The sequence below is a fragment of the Callorhinus ursinus genome, unplaced genomic scaffold (genome assembly GCF_003265705.2).
Source record: "Callorhinus ursinus isolate GAN/ISIS: 27379988/994484 unplaced genomic scaffold, GSC_fseal_2.0 scaffold2, whole genome shotgun sequence".
Lineage (NCBI taxonomy): Eukaryota > Metazoa > Chordata > Mammalia > Carnivora > Otariidae > Callorhinus > Callorhinus ursinus.
This window is the reverse complement of record NW_027397064.1, coordinates 99,607,825-99,625,515: the sequence shown is the minus strand read 5'-3', so window position 1 is coordinate 99,625,515 and position 17,691 is coordinate 99,607,825. Positions and strand designations below refer to the sequence as shown.

Here is a 17,691-nt window from a genome sequence, read left to right as displayed (position 1 = left end):
GACGCTTAACAACTGAGCCACCCAGGCACCCCACTTCTTATTTTTTTTTAAATAAAAAAATATTTTAAGCTCCAACACGGGGCTTGAACTCACAACCCCAAGATAAAGAATTATATGCTTTACCGACTAAGCCAGCCAGGCACGCCAAAGTCTGTTCATTTTTATTTTCGGTTTATTTTTTCTCTGTGTTGTTCATATTGAGTGATTTCTACTGTCCTGTCTTCTAGCTCAGTGACTCTTTCCTCTGTCCCCCTCCTTCCTCATGCCACTGTCATTCGCATGAGCCCTTCCACTGAGCTTTTTACTTCAGTTATTGTCTTTTTCAGTTGTAACATTTACATTTGATTTTTTTACATCTTCTATTTCTTTGCTGAGACTTTCTCTTTTTGCTGAGGTTTATATCTCTACATTTGTTTCAAGTATACTTATAATTGCTCACTGAAGCATTTTTATGATGGCTGCTTTACAATCTTTGTCAGATTGTTCCAGATCCCTGTCACCTCAGTGTTGGCATCAATGAATCACCTCTTTTCTTTCAGTGTGATGGCTTCCTGGTTCTTAATATGATGAGTGATCTTGGATTGAAAGCAGGACATTTTGTATTGCTGTAAGACTGCATCTTATTTAAGCCTCTCTCAGTTGGCTTTTCCTGATAGGGGAAAGGGGTGGGGGCTGCCTCATTTCTGCCAGGTGTAAGTAGATGTCCAGCTTCCCCACTCTGCCTTACCTGATGCTGGCAAAGAAGAGATGATCTCCCCTTACTGCTGCGTGAGTGGTGGGAATATCAGCTCCCCATATGGTCTTATAACACGGCAGTGGGTAGGGTTTCATCACCACTGGTGATGGTGAAAGTCCTGAGTGCCCACTAGGCCCCCTCTTTAGCCATTCTTTTAGGGTAGGGTGCTAGCAACGAATTCTTTTAGCTTTTTTTATCACTTGAGAATGTCTTTGATTTCCCTTTCATTTCTGGAGATAATCTTTTACTGAGTATAGGATTCTTTGCCTTCAGCACCTGTGACACCACCCCAGCGGGAAGATAGAGGAGCACCTTGTTACTTCTGGATTGGTGTGGAAGTCCAGTCTCCACTGACATCATGGGCTGGGGGGATCTTTGTTAGCACACAGCAGGGATGAAAGTGCCAACTTCCTACTTGGCCATCTGACACCGCCCTGGCCTGGAGGTTGGGGACCCATGTCACAGTCCAGGGAAGGCGGAAGTCCTGCCTCCCCAGCTGACCACAGTTTTTTCTGTGGTGTTTGGCCGTTGTAGGGCAGTTGTTACCTGTACGTTTTCTGTCTTGCTACATTCCGTCTTTCCTGGTCCTTGGCTCGAGAGAGCAGGCTTTTATTGGGGCTTTGTTTTGGTCTGCGTCTGGCTGCGTTTCCTTATTGCTAACTTCTGCAGCTCCAGTAATGGGATATACAAGGAGAAAAGAAACTTCAGGGAACTCACCACTTCCTTGAGTCATAAGGTCTTTAGCCACTTTGCCTTCTCTCCACCTTCCAGAATCTTCTGATTTTTGTTTTGTATATAATGTCCAGGGTTTCTTGTTGTACTTAACAGGAGTAAGAGGGAAAACATACATGTGTTACATCTTCCTGAAAGCAGAAGTCTATCTCTTTGTTTCTTTTTTTTTCTTTTTTTTAGATTTTATCTATCCATTTGAGAGAGAGGAGAGAGAGAGAGAGCATGAGAGGAGGGAGGGTCAGAGGGAGAAGCAAGCTCCCACCAAGCAGGGAGCCCGATGAGGGACTCGATCCAGGGACTCCAGGATCATGACCCGAGCCAAACGCAGTCACTTAACCAACTGAGCCACCCAGGCGCCCTCTTTGTTTCTATTAAATGTATACAGAATCCTTCTGTATAAATCTTTTTGCACATATGGGATGGATTTCTAGAAGGAAAGTCAGTCGGTCAAAGGGTATGAACATTTTTGTGACACTTAAGACATGATGACATCACTTAAAAGACTCTACCTGTTCACACTACCTCTGGCAGTTTCTCGCCTTTTTAAGGATAATGTTAGTTTCAAAGTGGCACTATATAGAAAAAGTGTGCCTACTTGAGGTCCTTGGTAAACTGCAGACAGCTTGCCAACCTGTAGGTGGATTTTTCCCCTGAAGCTCTTCTACTGCCTCTGCTGAAAAGCCAAAGGGTGCTGGTGATGATGGGCTTCAGCAAGGACCAGGCAGGGCCCTGTAAGGGGACAAGGGCTCGAGTATGTGAGGCTGCATGCCGGTTCTCCTAACAATGACTATATTCTTAGGGAAGCTGCTTGTTTCAATATAAGAGTCTAAATATAAGAGTCATCACAACCGATGTGATGACATCATTTGCTATATTGTCAGGTGCGAGATGGAAACTAGGGGTGATGAATGGAGGAAGGAACGAGCATAGTATGATCTTAATGCTGGGTGGGTACAGGCGTTCCTGCAGCAGCTCTGTTGCAGCTGATCACAGGCTCTGGGCCAGGGGATGTGATGTGTGTGTTTCCTGGGGATCACAGACCCAGTCGCATGGTATCAGGGAGTCGCTGGAGAGGAGGCAGTTGCTAACAGCTGATACTTTTTTTTTTTGAGAGAGAGAGAGAGAGAGAGAGAGAGAGAGTGCGAGTGGGGGTGGGGGGTATGGGCAGAGGAAGAAAGATAGAATCTCATGCAGACTCCATGCTCAGCATGGAACCTAACACAGGGCTCTGAGATCATGACCTGAGCCAAAATCAAGTGTTGGATGCTTAACCGACTGAGCCATCCAGGCAGCCTGCGGATAGATACTTTCTGACAGCATTAGTGAAGGGTGTGGAAGATCCAAACTTAAGAGATAATCAGATAATTTGTGTTTGCCTTTGGAACCTTAGCTGCCCTTCTCTGGCCCAGAGTTTTGTTGACTTGCACCATTTTGGAGCATGGCCTTGTCCCCAGAGACTTCTCCTCCTGCTCCATTATGTTGACATTTCCATCTACAAAGCATTAGTGCAGGGTCGACAAGAGGTTATAAAACCTGGCCCTTGACCTCTTGGAAGGTTGATCTCTGAAATTGGGAACCCTGGGTGTCGGACCTTGGTCACATGCCCTAACCCCTATGGGCTTCAGTTTCCTTTCCTGGGTCTCTTTATGGGGTTATTTTGAGGATTAAATAAAGTAATAATGTATGTGAAAAAACTCTAATATTAAAATTCCATACTCTAGGAAGTAAAGTAGGAGTCCAATTCATTGATCTCTTCAGTCGTTAATTCACTCATTCATTCATTCATTCACTCACTCATTCATTCATTCATTCACCAATCACTCACATATTTATCACGTGTCAGGCACAAATAAAAGAAGTGAGCCATGCTCTGGAAGTCTACTCTAGGAAGAGCTAGGAAGCCAGGACTGTGTGCTAATCCTTCCTCTCCAACTCTTCCGTCCATTGCTGTTTGTCTGGGGTGGACATAGACGCTCTTCTGGGGAGCTTGGAGATGGTGAAGCGGAGCTTTCAAAGACCTTCCAACCAAAACCAAGCTTGCCAAACCTGAGGAAAAAACACTGTTGGAATAAATGAAGTCCTACAGACTAATAATAATAAGGTACCCAGAAAGCAGGTAACTCACTGGGCTCGGGAGTCTTGGTAAACTTCAGAGCAAGATTTGCAGTGGACAAGCTACAGATTGTTCAAGCATCCTGGCTGTCCCAGCTGTGGTCTGAATTCTCTCCCAGGAGTGGCTGCATCCAATCCTTGCTGGCGTGGATTTTGCCTTCCTCATGTTGAATCCCCACTGTCTGGCCCCACTCTTGCTCACAGAAAGTCTTTTTGTGGTACACTGGAGTTAGAGGCCGTGATGAGCATTCTGGGTTTTGGACTTGCAGGTGGGCACTCTCCCCGGACTGTGTGATGTGCTGCGGGTGCTGCGGGAGGAACGGGACCATTGCCTTCAGGAACTCTCCAAAGAGAAGCCAGGAGACCTGGGCACGGAGCAGCCAGCCCCAGGTATGTGGCTCACTTCAGTCCACGCTTGGACGTGGATAGTGTCCAGTCCCACTGGGGTGAGGGAGGCTCGACCGGGGTTGGGGATGGAGGGGGCTGGACCAGCTGTATTCATTCAGATGAATGGGGGGGAGTCTGGAATGATTCCGATGAGCAGTTGACACACACCCAAAAGGCCAGATCATCACCACTCACTGTTTCTCTGGGCTCGTGAATACAGCCTGTGTTTTCATACCACCAACTTCTGCATAATGACTTCACCAGGGTAAGAGTTTGGTGAGAATTACTAGTCAAGGCAGTGTACCTCCTATCCATTCTCTCACCTCCTCTGCCAGTTTGATGAGTGAGGTAGTCAGAGAGGCAGCGAGGGGTCAGAAAAACCTGGGGGCCAACGTTGGCTCCCACTCACTGGCTGTGTAACCATGGACAAGTTATTTAACCTGCTGAGCCTCGGTTTCTTGATCTACACGATGGAGGTGATAATGTCTACTTCAGGTTTATCATGATGAATGAGATAAAGTGTGTTAAATACTGGTGATTCTTAAATATTATCCATTTAAACATTATTATTAATCATTGAAAAATACCATTAATTTGATATTGAAGGGGCGCCTGGGTGGCTCAGTCAGTTAAGCGTCTGCCTTCGGCTCAGGTCATGATCCCAGGGTCCTGGGATCGAGCCCCGCGTCAGGCTCCGTGCTCAGCAGGGAACCTGCTTCTCCCTCTCTCTCTACCTGCCTGCCTGTCTGCCTACTTGTGATCTCCCTCTCTCTCTCTGTCAAATAAATAAATAAAATCTTTTAAAAAATTTTTAAACATTTGATATTGAAATGTTAATTTTATTTCTATTCTGCTTTTTAAATTCCCCCCATCTAAAGGTAAGGAGGTGTGTAGCATTAAGAAAAGAATCAATTACAGGTATTCAAACAAAGACTTGTACACATATATTCATAGCGCCGCTAGTCTCAATAGCCAAGAGGCAGAAACAGCCCAAGTGTCCATCAACTGATGTATGGATGAGGGAATGTGGTCTATACACACAATGGAACATTATTCAGTCTTAAAAGGAAATGAAGTACTGAAACATGCTACAACATGGATGAATCTTGAAAACATGTTAAGTGAAGGAAGCCAGTTACAAAAGGCCATGTATGGTATGATTCCGTTTATATGAAATGTCCAGATCAGGCAAATCCATACAGACAGAAATTAGATTGGTAGCTGCCAGGGGCCAAGGGGAGGGAGAACGGGGAGTAATTTTTAGCGGTTCCCTTTTGGTGGTGGTGAAAATATCTTAGATCCAGACAGAGGTGATGGTTGTGTGTTAACAGTGACTGTACCAAATTCCACTGAATCGTACACTTTAGGATGGATAATGGCTAATTGTATGTTATATGAATTTTTAAATAGACTTATTTTTTAGAGCAATTTACTGCAAAATGGAGCAGAAAGTGCAGAGTTCCCATACACTCTCTGCTCCCCACCCAAACACAGCCTCCTCCCTCATGAACAATCTATAACAGAGTGATATACTTGTTGTAATTGATGAACCTGCATTGATATAATGTTACCATCCAACGTCCATAGTTTACATTAGGGTTCACTCTTGGTGTACATTCTGTGGGTTTTGACAAATGTATAATGACATGTGTCCACCACCATAGTATTGGACAGAGTAGTTTCTGTGCCCTAAAAATCCTCTGTGCTCTACCTATTCATCTCTCTCTCTCCCCTAACCCTTGGCAACCACTGACCTTTTTACTGTCTGCATAGTTTTGCCTTTTCTAGAACCTCATATAGGTGGAATCATACAATACGCACCCTTTTCAGATTGGCTCCCATCACTTACTAATATGCATTTAAGGTTTTCTCCATTTCTTTTCATGGCTTGATAGCACATTTCTTCTTAGAGCAGAATAATATTCCATTGTCTGGATGTACCACAGTTTACCCATTCGCTTACTGCTGAAGGACATCTTGGTCACTTTCAGATTTTGATAATTATAAATAAAGCTGCTATGTGTGGGCAGAAGTTTTCAACTCATTTGGATAAAACACCAAAGAGCTTGATTGCTGGATCATACGGTAAGAGTATGTTCATAAGTTTTGTGAGAAACTGCCAAACTGTCTTCCAAAGTAGCCATGCAATTTTGCACTCCATGACAATGAATGGGAGTTCTTGTTGGTCCACATCCTTGCCACCATTTGATGTTGTCAGTGGTTTTTTTTTTTCTTTTTAATTGTGGTAAAATATATATAACGTAAAATGTGCTATCATAATCATTTTTGAATTTAAAAAATTTAAATTTTAGTAAAAATCTCATAACATAAAATTTACCATCTTAAGCATTCTCGAGATACAATGCAGTAGTGTTAAGGACATTCACCTTGTTGGGCATCTAGTCTCTAAAATTCTTTTCATCTTGAAAAACTGAAACTCTATATTCGTTAAAACAACAACTCTCTTGGGGCGCCTGGGTGGCTCAGTTGGTTAAGTGTTCCAATCTTGATCTCAGCTCAGGTCTTAATCTCAGGGTCGTCGAGTTCAAGCCCAGTGCGGAGCCTATTAAAAAGCAAACAAAAAACCAAACCAGCCCCTTTTTCTCCCTTCCACTATCCTCTGGCAACCATCATTCTACTACCTATGAATTTGACTATTCTAGATACCACATATAACTGAAATCATACAGTGTTTCTCTTTTTGTGATTGGCTTATTTCACTTAGCATAATGTCCTCAAGATTCACCAATCTTGCAACATATAGCAGAACTTCCACATTTTGTTTATCCATTCGTTCATGAAAGAACACTTGACTTGTTTCCACCTTTTATCTACTGTGAATAATGCTGCTGTGAACCTGGGTGGGCAAACATCTCTTCAAGTCTCTGCTTTCAATTCTTTTGGGTATATACCTGGGAGTGAAATTGCAGGATTATATGATAATTCTATTTTTAATTTTTTCAGGGTTTGACATACTGTTTTTTTCCCACAGTGGCTGTCCTATTTCACATTCTCACCAGCAGTGCATATGAGTTCTAATTTCTCCACATCTTCACCAACACTTGCTACTTTACTGGGTTTTTTTTTTTTTTTTTGATAGTTGCCATCCTAATGGGTGTGAGGTAATATCTCATTGTGGTTTTGATCTGCATTTCCCTGAAAATGAGTGATGGATGTTGAACATCTTTTCATGTCCTTGTTGGTCATTTGTACGTCTTCTTTGAAGAAGTGTCTATTCAAGTCCTTTGCCCATTTAAAAATCGGGTTGTTTGGCTGTTTTGCTGTTGAATTATAGGAGTTCTTTATATATTCTCAGTCTTAACCCCTGATTAGCTCTACAGTTGGTAAATAATTTCTCCCATTTTGTAGGTTGCCTTTTCATTCTGTTGATTGTGTACTTTGATGAACAGAAGTTTTTAAGTCTGATATAGTTCAATGCATCTATTTTTTACTTTTGTTTTCTGTGCTTTTGATGTCATATCCAATAAATCATTGCTAAGTTGAATATCATGAAGCTCTTCCCATATGTTTTATCCAAAGATTTTTATAGTTTTAGTTCTTACATTTATGTCCTTGGTCCATTTTGAGGAAATTTTTTATGTGGTCCAGCTTCATTTTTTTCACATGTGGATATCCAGTTTTTGTTGAAAAATTTTTTTCCACTGAATGGTTTTGGCACCCTTGTCAAAAATCATTTGACCATATATGTGAGGGTTTATTTCTGGGTTCTCTATTCTTTTCCATTGGTCTATATGTCTGTCTTTCTGCCAGTGCCACACTGTTTTGATCATTGTAGCTTTGTAGTAAGCTTTGAAATCAGAAAGTGTGATACTTCCAACTTTGTTCTTTCAAGATTGATTTGGCTGTTTCCAGGTCCCTTGAGATCCCATATGAATTTTAGGATAGGTTTTTCTATTTCTGCAAATATGCCATTGGGATTTTGAAGGGATTGCATTGAATCTAGAGATTGCTTTGGGTAGTATCAACATCTTAACAATATTAAATCATCTGATCCATGAACACAGGATGTCTTTCCATTTATTTGTGTCTTTAATTTCTTTCAGCAACATTTTGTCATTTTCAGGATACGAGTCTTTAACCTCATTGGTTGGATCTATTCCTAAGTGTTTTATTTTTTTATGCTATTGTAAATTGATTCATTTCTTACTTTCCTTTTCGGATTGCTCCTCATTAGTGTATAGGAATACAACTGATTTTTGTGTGTTGACTTTGTATCTATCTCGCAACTTTGCTGAGTCCATTTATTAGTTCAACAGGTTTTTTTGTGGAATATTTAGGATTTTCTACATACAAGATTATGTTGTCTGTGAACAGAGATCATTTTACTTCTTCCTTTCCAATTTGGATGCCTTTTATTTCCTTTTCTTGCCTAATTGCTATGATTAAAACTTCCAGTACTACTCCGAATACATGTGGTGATAGCAGGCATCCTTGTCTTGTTCTTGATCTTATAGGAAAAGCTTTTTGTCTTTCACCAATGAGTATTATATTCACTGTGGGCTTGTCACATATGGCTTTTATTATGTTGAGACAGTTTCCTTCTATTCCTAGTTTGTTAAGTGTTTTTATCATGAAAGGGTGCTGAACCTTGTCACATGCTTTTTCTACATGAATTGAAATGATCATGTGGTTTTTGTTCTCTAGTCTGTGAATGTAGTATATTACATTGACTGATTTTCATAGGTTGAGCCACCCTTGCACTGCAGGGATAGATCCTACTTGGTCATAGTATATAGTCCTTTTAATGGATTATGCTATTCAATTCAGTTTCCTGGTATTTTGTTTAAGATTTTTGCATTAATGTTCATCAGGGATATTGGTCTGTAGTTTTCTTGTAACGTCTTTGTCTGGCTTTGGTAGCAAGATAACAAGGGCCTCATAGAATGATTTTGAAGTTGTTCCCCTTTTTCCCTCTTTTGGAAGTGTTTGAGGCGGATCGGTGTTAATTTTTCTCTAAATTTTTGGCAGAATTCATCAGCAAAGCCATCTGGACTTTTCTTTATTGGGAAATGGAAATTTCTTATTATTGACTCAATCTCTTTACTAGTTAGAGGTCTGCTCAGATTTTCTATCTGTTCATGCTTGCCTCGGTAGGTTGTGTGTTTCTAGGAACTTACCCATTTCATCTAGGTTATGCAGTTTGCTGGCGTACAGGCCACATATACCCTTTTGCGAAAGTCTTCCCTCCAAGTCATGGCCTTTGTTCTTGAAATTTTTGATCTGTTGGTTATCCAGTTTCTCACTGTGCACCATGGCCAGGTCGGGGACTCCTCCCCCTGTCCAGCACCAGGTGGCACAGACACTCCCTAGAACTCAGCTGTGCCCCAGTGTGCTCTGCCTCCTGTACAATGCTTTTGCCTTCTTCTCATCTCCTCCGCCTCAGCCTCCTCCTCTCTCTGTCTTTCCCACTTCACCTTCACATGGCGCCTGACTGCTGGTGGCAATGACGGTGGACTGTGCTGTGAGCTGAAAGGGAAGGCAGCCTCCATCTCTGTTACGTGAATTTTACCTTAGTGTTTACAACGAAAGAGGAAGAGGAGGGGTGTGGAGGAGAGGAGCCCAGGCTTTTAGATTAGACAGACGGGGGGTGCCTGGTGGCTCAGTCGGTTAAACGTCCAACTCTTGATTTTGGCTCAGGTCATGATCTCAGGGTTGTGAGATCGAGCCCCGCATCAAGCCCTGTATCGGCTCCATGCTCAGCAGGGAATCTGTCTCTCTCTCCCTCTCCCTCTGCACCTCCCCTCCCCCACCTCACTCTCTCTGTCTCAAAAATAAAATAAAAATAAATAAATAAATTAGACAGACTGTGTGACCTTGAACAAGTTACTTAACGACTCTGGGCCTCAGCTGCCAAATGTTTTTTATGGAGTTGGTGTGAAATTACAAACGTTTGTTCACAAAATATAGCACTTACTGTTATGAGGTGGGAATGGTGAGAGCAGAGAATACAATGGTGAGAAAAAAGGACCACAGACTCCTCTCTAATCACTGAGGGATGTATTTTTCCACAGGTAGCAGAAGTGTGGTAGGCTAGCTTCACCAAATAGGAGTTGACTTTTTTTTGCACATTACAGAAAGTCCAGAACTGGTGCAAAGCTCCAGGGTGTCACCAGATCCCAGATTCCTTCTGTCTTTCTGCTTAGTGTGTGCTCTTTGCCTCATGGTCATAAAAAGGCTGCCACATCTCCAGGCAGGAGGTGAGAGTACCTGTTTCTGGCAGGAAGAAGAGAGTCACCAGAAGAAAGGGTGAGATACACTGGGAAGTCCTGAAGCTCTCCAGGTGACTTCTGCTCATACTTCCCTGGCCAAAACTGGACTGCATGGCCACCTCTGGCTGCAGCTGAGGCTGGAGATTGAGATTTCTTAGCTGTGCATGTGGTGCCTTGAACAAAATCACGCTCTGTCAGTGAACAAGATGGACAGTCTCTGCTGCAGCCATTATGACTGGTTGATGAGGGAGAGGTTAATCAAGTAATCACAAATTACTGTAAAATGGGAACGAGATGAGTTGAGTGTGGTGTGCGGCTCTGTGTAAGTATGCAGCGAGGAACCCCGACCTGGTCTGCAACCCTGGGAGGGCTTTCCTGGGACCCTGGGAAGCTGTGTTTGAGCCCAGACCTAAGGATGAGTAATCTTTCTTAAGCAAAAAGAAGGAGAAAGAGGAGTCGGGGGGTTGGGGATAACAGTGGAGTATACCTGTGATGGGAGGAAAGCCAAGGTGGCCAGAACACAGCCTAGGGATGAGAGCGAGCTTATTACAAAATGAGCTTGAGAGGCAACAGGGCCATGGCACACACCAACGCATTGGCCACGTAGAGGATTTTCGTCCTGATCTTAAGAGCAATGGAAAGCCATAGAGGTCTTAAGAGGGGAGCAACAACATCCTCTGCATTATGCAAAGATCACCTTTGCTGCAGCATGGAAGGTGGGTTGAAGAAAAACAGGAGGATGTTCTGAGGCACCCACTGAAAAGGTAGTGATCTGCCAAAAACACTGGGGTGCAGGTGCCCCTTCGGATCACTACATTTGTATCTTTGGGGTAAATACCTAGTAGTGTAATTGCTGCATTGGGGTTTTAGGGTAGTCCTATTTTCAACTTTTTGAGGAATCTCCACACTGTTTTCCAGAGTGGCTGTACCAGCTTGCATTCCCATCAACAGTGTAGGAGGGTTCCCCTTTCTCCACATCCTCATCAACATCTGTTGTTTCCTGACTTGTTAATTTTAGCCATTCTGACTGGTACGGTGATATCTCATTGTGGTTTTGATTTGTATTTCCCTGATGCCGAGTGATGTTGAGCATTTTTCATGTGTCTGTTGGCCATTTGGATGTCTTCTATGGAGAAACGTCTGTTCCTGTCTTTTGCCCATTTCTAGACTGGATTATTTGTTTTTTGGGTGTTGAGTTTGATAAGTTCTTTATAAATCTTGGATACTAGCCCTTTATCTGATATGTCATTTGCAAATATCTTCTCCCATTTTGTCAGTTGTCTTTTGGTTTTGTTGACTGTTTCCTTTACCGTGCAAAAGCTTTTTATCTTGATGAAGTCCCAATAGTTCATTTTTGCTTTTGTTTCCCTTGTCTTTGGAGACGTGTCTAGAGAGAATTTGCTGTGGACAAGGTCAAAGAGGTTGCTGCCTCTGTTGTCCTCTAGGATTTTGATGGATTCCTATCTCACATTTAGGTCTTTCATCCATTTTGAGTTTATCTTTGTGTATTGTGTAAGAAAATGGTCCAGTTTCATTCTTCTGCATATGGCTGTCCAATTTTCTCAGCACCATTTATTGAAGTGACTGTCCTTTTTCCATTACATATTCTTTCCTGCTTTGTCAAAGATTAGTTGACCATAGAGTTGAGGGCCAATTTCTGGGTTCTCTATTCTGTTCCATTGATCCATGTGTCGGTTTTTGCACCAGTACCATACTGTCTTGATGATTACAGCTTTGTAATACAGCTTGAAATCTGGAATTGTGATACCACCAGCTTTGGTTTTCTTTTTCAATGTTCCTTTGGCTATTCGGGGTCTTTTCTGGTTCTATATAAATTTTAGGATTATTTGTTCCACATCTGTGAAGAATGTTGATGGTATTTTGATAGGGATTGCATTGAATGAGTCCACAATAGCTGAACTGTGGAAAGAGCCAAGATGTCCATTGACAGATGAATGGATAAAGAAGAGGTGGTCCATATATACAATGGAATATTACTCAGCCATCAGAAAGGATGAATACCTACCATTTGCATCAACATGGATGGAACTGGAGGGGATTATGCTGAATGACATAAGTCAATCTGAGAAGGACAATTATCATATGGTTTCACTCACAGGTGGAACATAAGAAAGCACAGAGGATCAGAGGGGAAGGGAGGGAAAACTGAATGGGAAGTCATCAGAGAAGGAGAAAAACCATGAGAGGCTCTCAACTATAGGAAGCAAACTGAGGGTTGTTGGAGGGGAGGTGGGTGGGAGGATGGGGTAACTGGGTGATGGGCATTAAGGAGGGCACATGATGAGATGAGCACTGGGTGTTATACACAACTGATGGATTCTTGAACACTACATCTGAAACTAATGATGTACTGTATGTTGGCTAATTGAATTTAAATTAAAAAAGAAAAAAAACATGGTAGATACCTAAAAAAAGAAAGAAAGAAAGAAAGAAAGAAAGAAAGAAAGAAAGAAAGAAAACTACATAAGCGGTGTCATAATGTAAAAAAAAAAAAAAAAAAAAGCTAGTGGTCCAGGCAATGGATAATGGTCATCTGGACTAGCAGGGCTCCTGGAAGCAGGTGTTGGGAAGAGGATTCAAAGCAAGTAGCTAGGGCGCCTGGGTGGCTCAGTTGGTTAAGCGACTGCCTTCGGCTCAGGTCATGATCCTGGAGTCCCGGGATCGAGTCCCGCATTGGGCTCCCCGCTCAGCGGGGAGTCTGCTTCTCCCTCTGACTCTCCCCCCTCTCATGCTTTCTCTCTCTCTCTCTCTCTCTCATTCTCTCTCTCAAATAAATAAATAAATAAAATCTTAAAAAAAAAAAAAGCAAGTAGCTAATTTGGCAGCTATCCCAGTAACCACCAGTAGGAGTGTGGGGAGCTGAGACAAAGAAGGGAAGGAGGCCCTTAAACTTGGCATTATCACTGTGAGCATTGACGTTCTTTTCGTTTAGTTCTCTATTTTTTTGCGTTCAGGATAGCTAGAACTTTAACAGATACTTAGTAGCCACTGCTCAACTGAAGACGATTTTCCATCTTCTTCCAAGGGGCTCAAGCTTTTGCCACCCTGCTGGATACTGAGGGACAGGGGAGAACAGGGTTAAGGAAGGGGTGTAATGCCTTCCACACAGGGCAGGAAATCAGACCGCTGTCGCATGGTGCTAACCGGCCATTCATGCTGGGGCAGCCTGGCAGTTTTATTGCTTGTAGCCCTCTGGGGCCACATTAGGAGCCAGCAGAGGGCACATGCCTCAGAGGGGCAGAGGAGCTGGGATATTTACCCACCAATTCCCCATCAAGTCAGAACCTGGGCTGCTTTCTGGGGAGGGAGTGTTGATTCTCCTGCACTCCCAGCCTGCTGTACTTGGGGGAAAAGTGGGCTCCAGTGGCTGGAGAAAGCCTTCAGACAATGGGATTCGCGGGCTAGCAATTTGAAAATGAGGTTGGTGTGTGCAGAAAAGGTAAAGACCAAGGAGATACGAGCAAAGTCTTCTCCCAAGGGGAGGTGGAGGTGGAGAGGAGTGGACACATGGGAGACAGGTCTAGATGGTAACCCAGACAAGACATGGTGATGACTTGACTCAGGAGCAAGGTATGAGTGGGCATGTCCAGGATGATGCCTCAAGTGTTCCACCCAAGCAGCAGGAAGATGGGGCCAAGGAAGGCCAGGTATTCTGGGGGAGGAGAGACAAAGATCAGGAGGTGAGTGCCAGCCATGCAGAGCTGAGACTTCAGAGGAGGAGTCAGGGCTGGGGAAGCCGTCTGTACAGGTGACAAAGGGGTTGAGGCCGCACAAGTTGAGGGGGTGAGAGGGAAGAAGAGGTGCCCAGGCGCCAGCCTCGAGGTCCCCAGAATGCATTGTCAGGAGCAGCCAGACGCAGGGGGGAGATCGGGGAGTGCTGGGCAGCAGGATGTTGCAATGTGCTTTAACCGATTCGCCCATCCTCTGCACAACAGACAGGGCAGGATGACTTTTTCCTATAGCCTGAGCCTTTCCTTCCTCTTTGCTGGCTACGAAAGCTGCTTGTGGGGAGGCAGGCTGTGGTCTTGCAGTACTCACTGCGGGGCGGGGGGCGGGGGGCACCATTGAGCCTGAGCCTGCTGATTTCCTGAGCCCTCCTGCTACCCCAGATGCTGTGTTTGGAACAGCAGAGAATGAGGTACCGACAAGGCCAGCCCTGGGTGCTGCAGAGTTGGCAGCCGGCCTCTGCCTGCATGTCGCCCACGTGAATGCCTAAAATTCCAGTGACAGGGCATGGGCCTTTCATTCAGCCCTGAGAAAGAAGGCCTAGAATGCCAGGCCTCTGGGAGAGATATGGGGAACTTCAGCTCCTCCTGAGAAGTAAGGGTGGCTTATTTTAAGAATTAGCATCTGATGTGTTTGAAATGTCCCACTGTTTTTCAGTGATTCCCGGATGAGGTCCAGTGCCTTCTTGGATCTTGTCCATGCCTCCATCCCAAACATTTCCCTTTGGCTCAACCACGTTGCTTACAGTATCATGACAATATCAATTTCTTGGTGCCTCCAGGCCTTTGCACATGCTGATCCCTCTGCTACGACCCCATTCCCTCTTCCTCACTCTGCCAACTACTCTGATTTTTAGGCTCTTCCAGGAACAATTTCCTGAACGCCCGCAGCTCTAGTTTAGCTGGCCTCTGCCATGGATGGGTAGGCTCTGCTTGGGCCCTCTGTCCACCTGTACGCTCAGCCCTGCCCTGGGAGGCTCCTCTATCCATGAACCACTATCCAGGCACCATACGGGTGCCGACCTCCCCATCACAGGGCTTGGGGTGGCTGTGAACATGCCCACACCAGGTTCTGGGTTGACTGATCTGGAGCAGGTCTTGTCATCCTTTCTCCTTAAGGCTCCCACGTAGTCCTAATTGTGCATCCAGGTCTGAGGAAGCTCGTGAGGGACTCCTGCCCTGGTTGTGCCTCTCACTCCCTTGGGGAGATGTGGGGAAGGCCCTGAGCACACCCTGTCTTCCGGACCTCACTCTCCTCATCTGGGAAAAGGACTGTGCTGTATTTACAGTATTTAAAAATGTTTGGCAAGGCCCCGGGGGAAGGTGAGTGTGAAGGTGGCCAGGCTCCTCTCCCCACCTTCCCCTTCCCCCACCACACAGGGCTCAGACTCTTGGATCTGTTTGGCACGTTGGCCTTCAGCAATTTGCATTTAGGAAAGGGAATCTGTTGCTTTGAAAGCCTAGTTTAAAAGCCCTCGAAGCAGAGGATGTCCGAGTATCAGGCCTGCTAGAAAAGTCTTTAGGCTCACTCTGCTGAGAGGTTGAGAACGCAGAGCAGAATATCCATCTCAGAGTTTGGAATGCATGTGTGGCCGAGGCGGAGACAGCTCCCTCAGAGACGGAGGGAGAGGAGAAACAGCAAAGGGGGCCAACCGTTGGCGTGGTCGTCCAGATCAGAACCAGGCCGGCGGAGGGCTGGGGCTAGGCCGCCTGCAGGCTGGCCCTGGGCCCTGCTCTCGAGACTGCCCAGGTCCCCGGGCCACCGAGGCCCATGGGCCCACAGGACCTCCGGCCCCAGCAAGGATCTGTCCTGGCGCCTGAAGCAGGAGGGGCTCTCGGCTCGGGGCACGGGGTTAATGGTTAAGCTGCTCAGTCCTCCCTGGGGGAGGAGGTTAATGTTTGACCGCCAGACGAGTCACAGGAAATGCCACTCACGGAGCTGTCACCAAGCCCAGCACACTTATCACAAATAAAAAATTAACTCTTCAGCTATTCCGGGTTAGGTGGCCAAGGCCTTCCCAGCATTTTGTGGGAACATTTCAGGGTCACCCTAATAGCTATGTGGACTGCTCTACCAGGCTATTTATTGCTCTGTTTACAGAAGCTGATACCCCCTCAGAGCTGGCTGGTGGAAGGGCTTTGGCTCTCCATAGGGAGGAATGTTCCAGAGAATCGGTGTGGTGGCAGGAAAGGTGTGGGTTCGGCAATCACAAAGACATGTGCGTTCCCCTGTCTCTTAGGGGCTGTGTGACCTTGAGCAAGACACTAATCCTCTCTGGGCCTTAGTATCCTTGCCTCCAAAGCGGGGACATGCCATGCCCTTTTCCTTCTTGTCTCTGCGAGCTGGTTGCCCGGTCCTGAAGAACATGGGCAGGAGGGAACAGGCTGACTTCTTTTGGTGGGAGGGGTGGGGCGGGGGAAGGGGAAAGGGGGAAATGAGATGAAATTCACATAATAACCATTGTAGAGTGAACAATTCAGTGGCATTCAGGACATTCACAACGCTGTGCAGCCAGCACCCCTCCAGTTCCAAAACATTTTCATCGCCCCAAAAGAAAACCCCGTACCCAGTAAGTAATCACTCCTCATTGTCCCCCTCCCCTGCCCCTGGCAACCATGAATCTGCTCTCTGTCTCTACGCTGACCCTGGATTTCTAAACGGAATCCTACAGTAGGGGACTTTCTGTATCTGCCCTCTTCCACTGAGCATGTTTTCGAGGTTCATTCACATTGTAGCCTATACCAGTATTTCAGACATGCTGGCTTTTCATGCAATTTTTTAGAGCAAACCTTCCCAGCTCCGCGTCTGGATTCCGCTCTGGCTCCTCCCCCAGTGCCCGACACGCCCACCCTGCCCACAGCTCACCTCCCCTCTTTTTTCCTGGGCACAACGGATCTTGGCTCATTTTTCGGAAACAAGTAACTTATGTTTGTATAACATTTCAGACTTTTTTTTTTTTTTTTTTAGTTTTTAACCTGTATAGTAAGTACCATTATTAACCCCATTTCACAGATGAGGAGAATAGAGCCTCCGAGAGACTCAGGATTTCCCAGAGCTGAAACAGAACTCTCAGCCCACATCTTTTGACTCTAAATCCTAAGGATTTTGTAGTTTGCAATCCAGACTGAGCTGTGAGTGACTGATATCCTCACTCTCCCAAGAAGGGATTTAAAAATTAGAAATTAGAAAAAAAAAAAAAGACAGATTATGGATGCCAGTTAATCTTTAATTAATGGGAGAGGTGGCATGAAATGAAGAGCTTTAGGCCAGGTGAGGAAGAGCTATTGGGGTGCACGAGGGGGATTCTGCGGGGCAGGGTACAAGTTTGCCCAGTCCCTGGGAGGGGAAGGGCTCGGCATAGAGTGCTCAGGAGCCCGCCTCAAGGAAAGCAGACTTCAGCTTCAGGCTCGAAGCCTCCTTCATCTCATCCCCTGCAGCCTCCATGCAACATCTGAAGTGTTTTCCAGTCTGCTAATTCCGTGCCCCTCTCGGCTTGAATACTTTTCGTGGTGGGGAGCTCACTACTCCCAACACAGTTTATCCCGTGGAACGGCTTGGGCTTCGTGGTTTAAAGAGAACTCCGCACCGCCACCCCCCCCCCAACTGTTTAGTTGTTCCTCCCCGTGCTGTGCTTTGAAATGTCTTTGCCACCTGGGACTTCAGTTCCATTGACTCCATCCTGACCACTTCCGTGTGTGGTCCAGCCAGCACCAGGAGGGCAACACCTTTCTTGACCTCAATGCTGTA

At 45.2% G+C, this 17,691-nt stretch overlaps 1 protein-coding gene across 2 annotated transcripts in view; it reads left to right on the top strand.

Annotated features, from left to right (window-relative positions):
* The window catches only part of SCTR (secretin receptor), a 73,333-nt gene that overhangs the window by 17,363 nt on the left and 38,279 nt on the right, over window positions 1-17,691 (top strand). For both annotated transcript variants that reach the window (XM_073885114.1, XM_073885110.1), the window contains exon 2: window positions 3,850-3,970. In XM_073885114.1, the coding sequence (XP_073741215.1) occupies window positions 3,850-3,970 (121 nt within the window). The remainder of the gene's footprint in view (window positions 1-3,849; window positions 3,971-17,691) is intronic.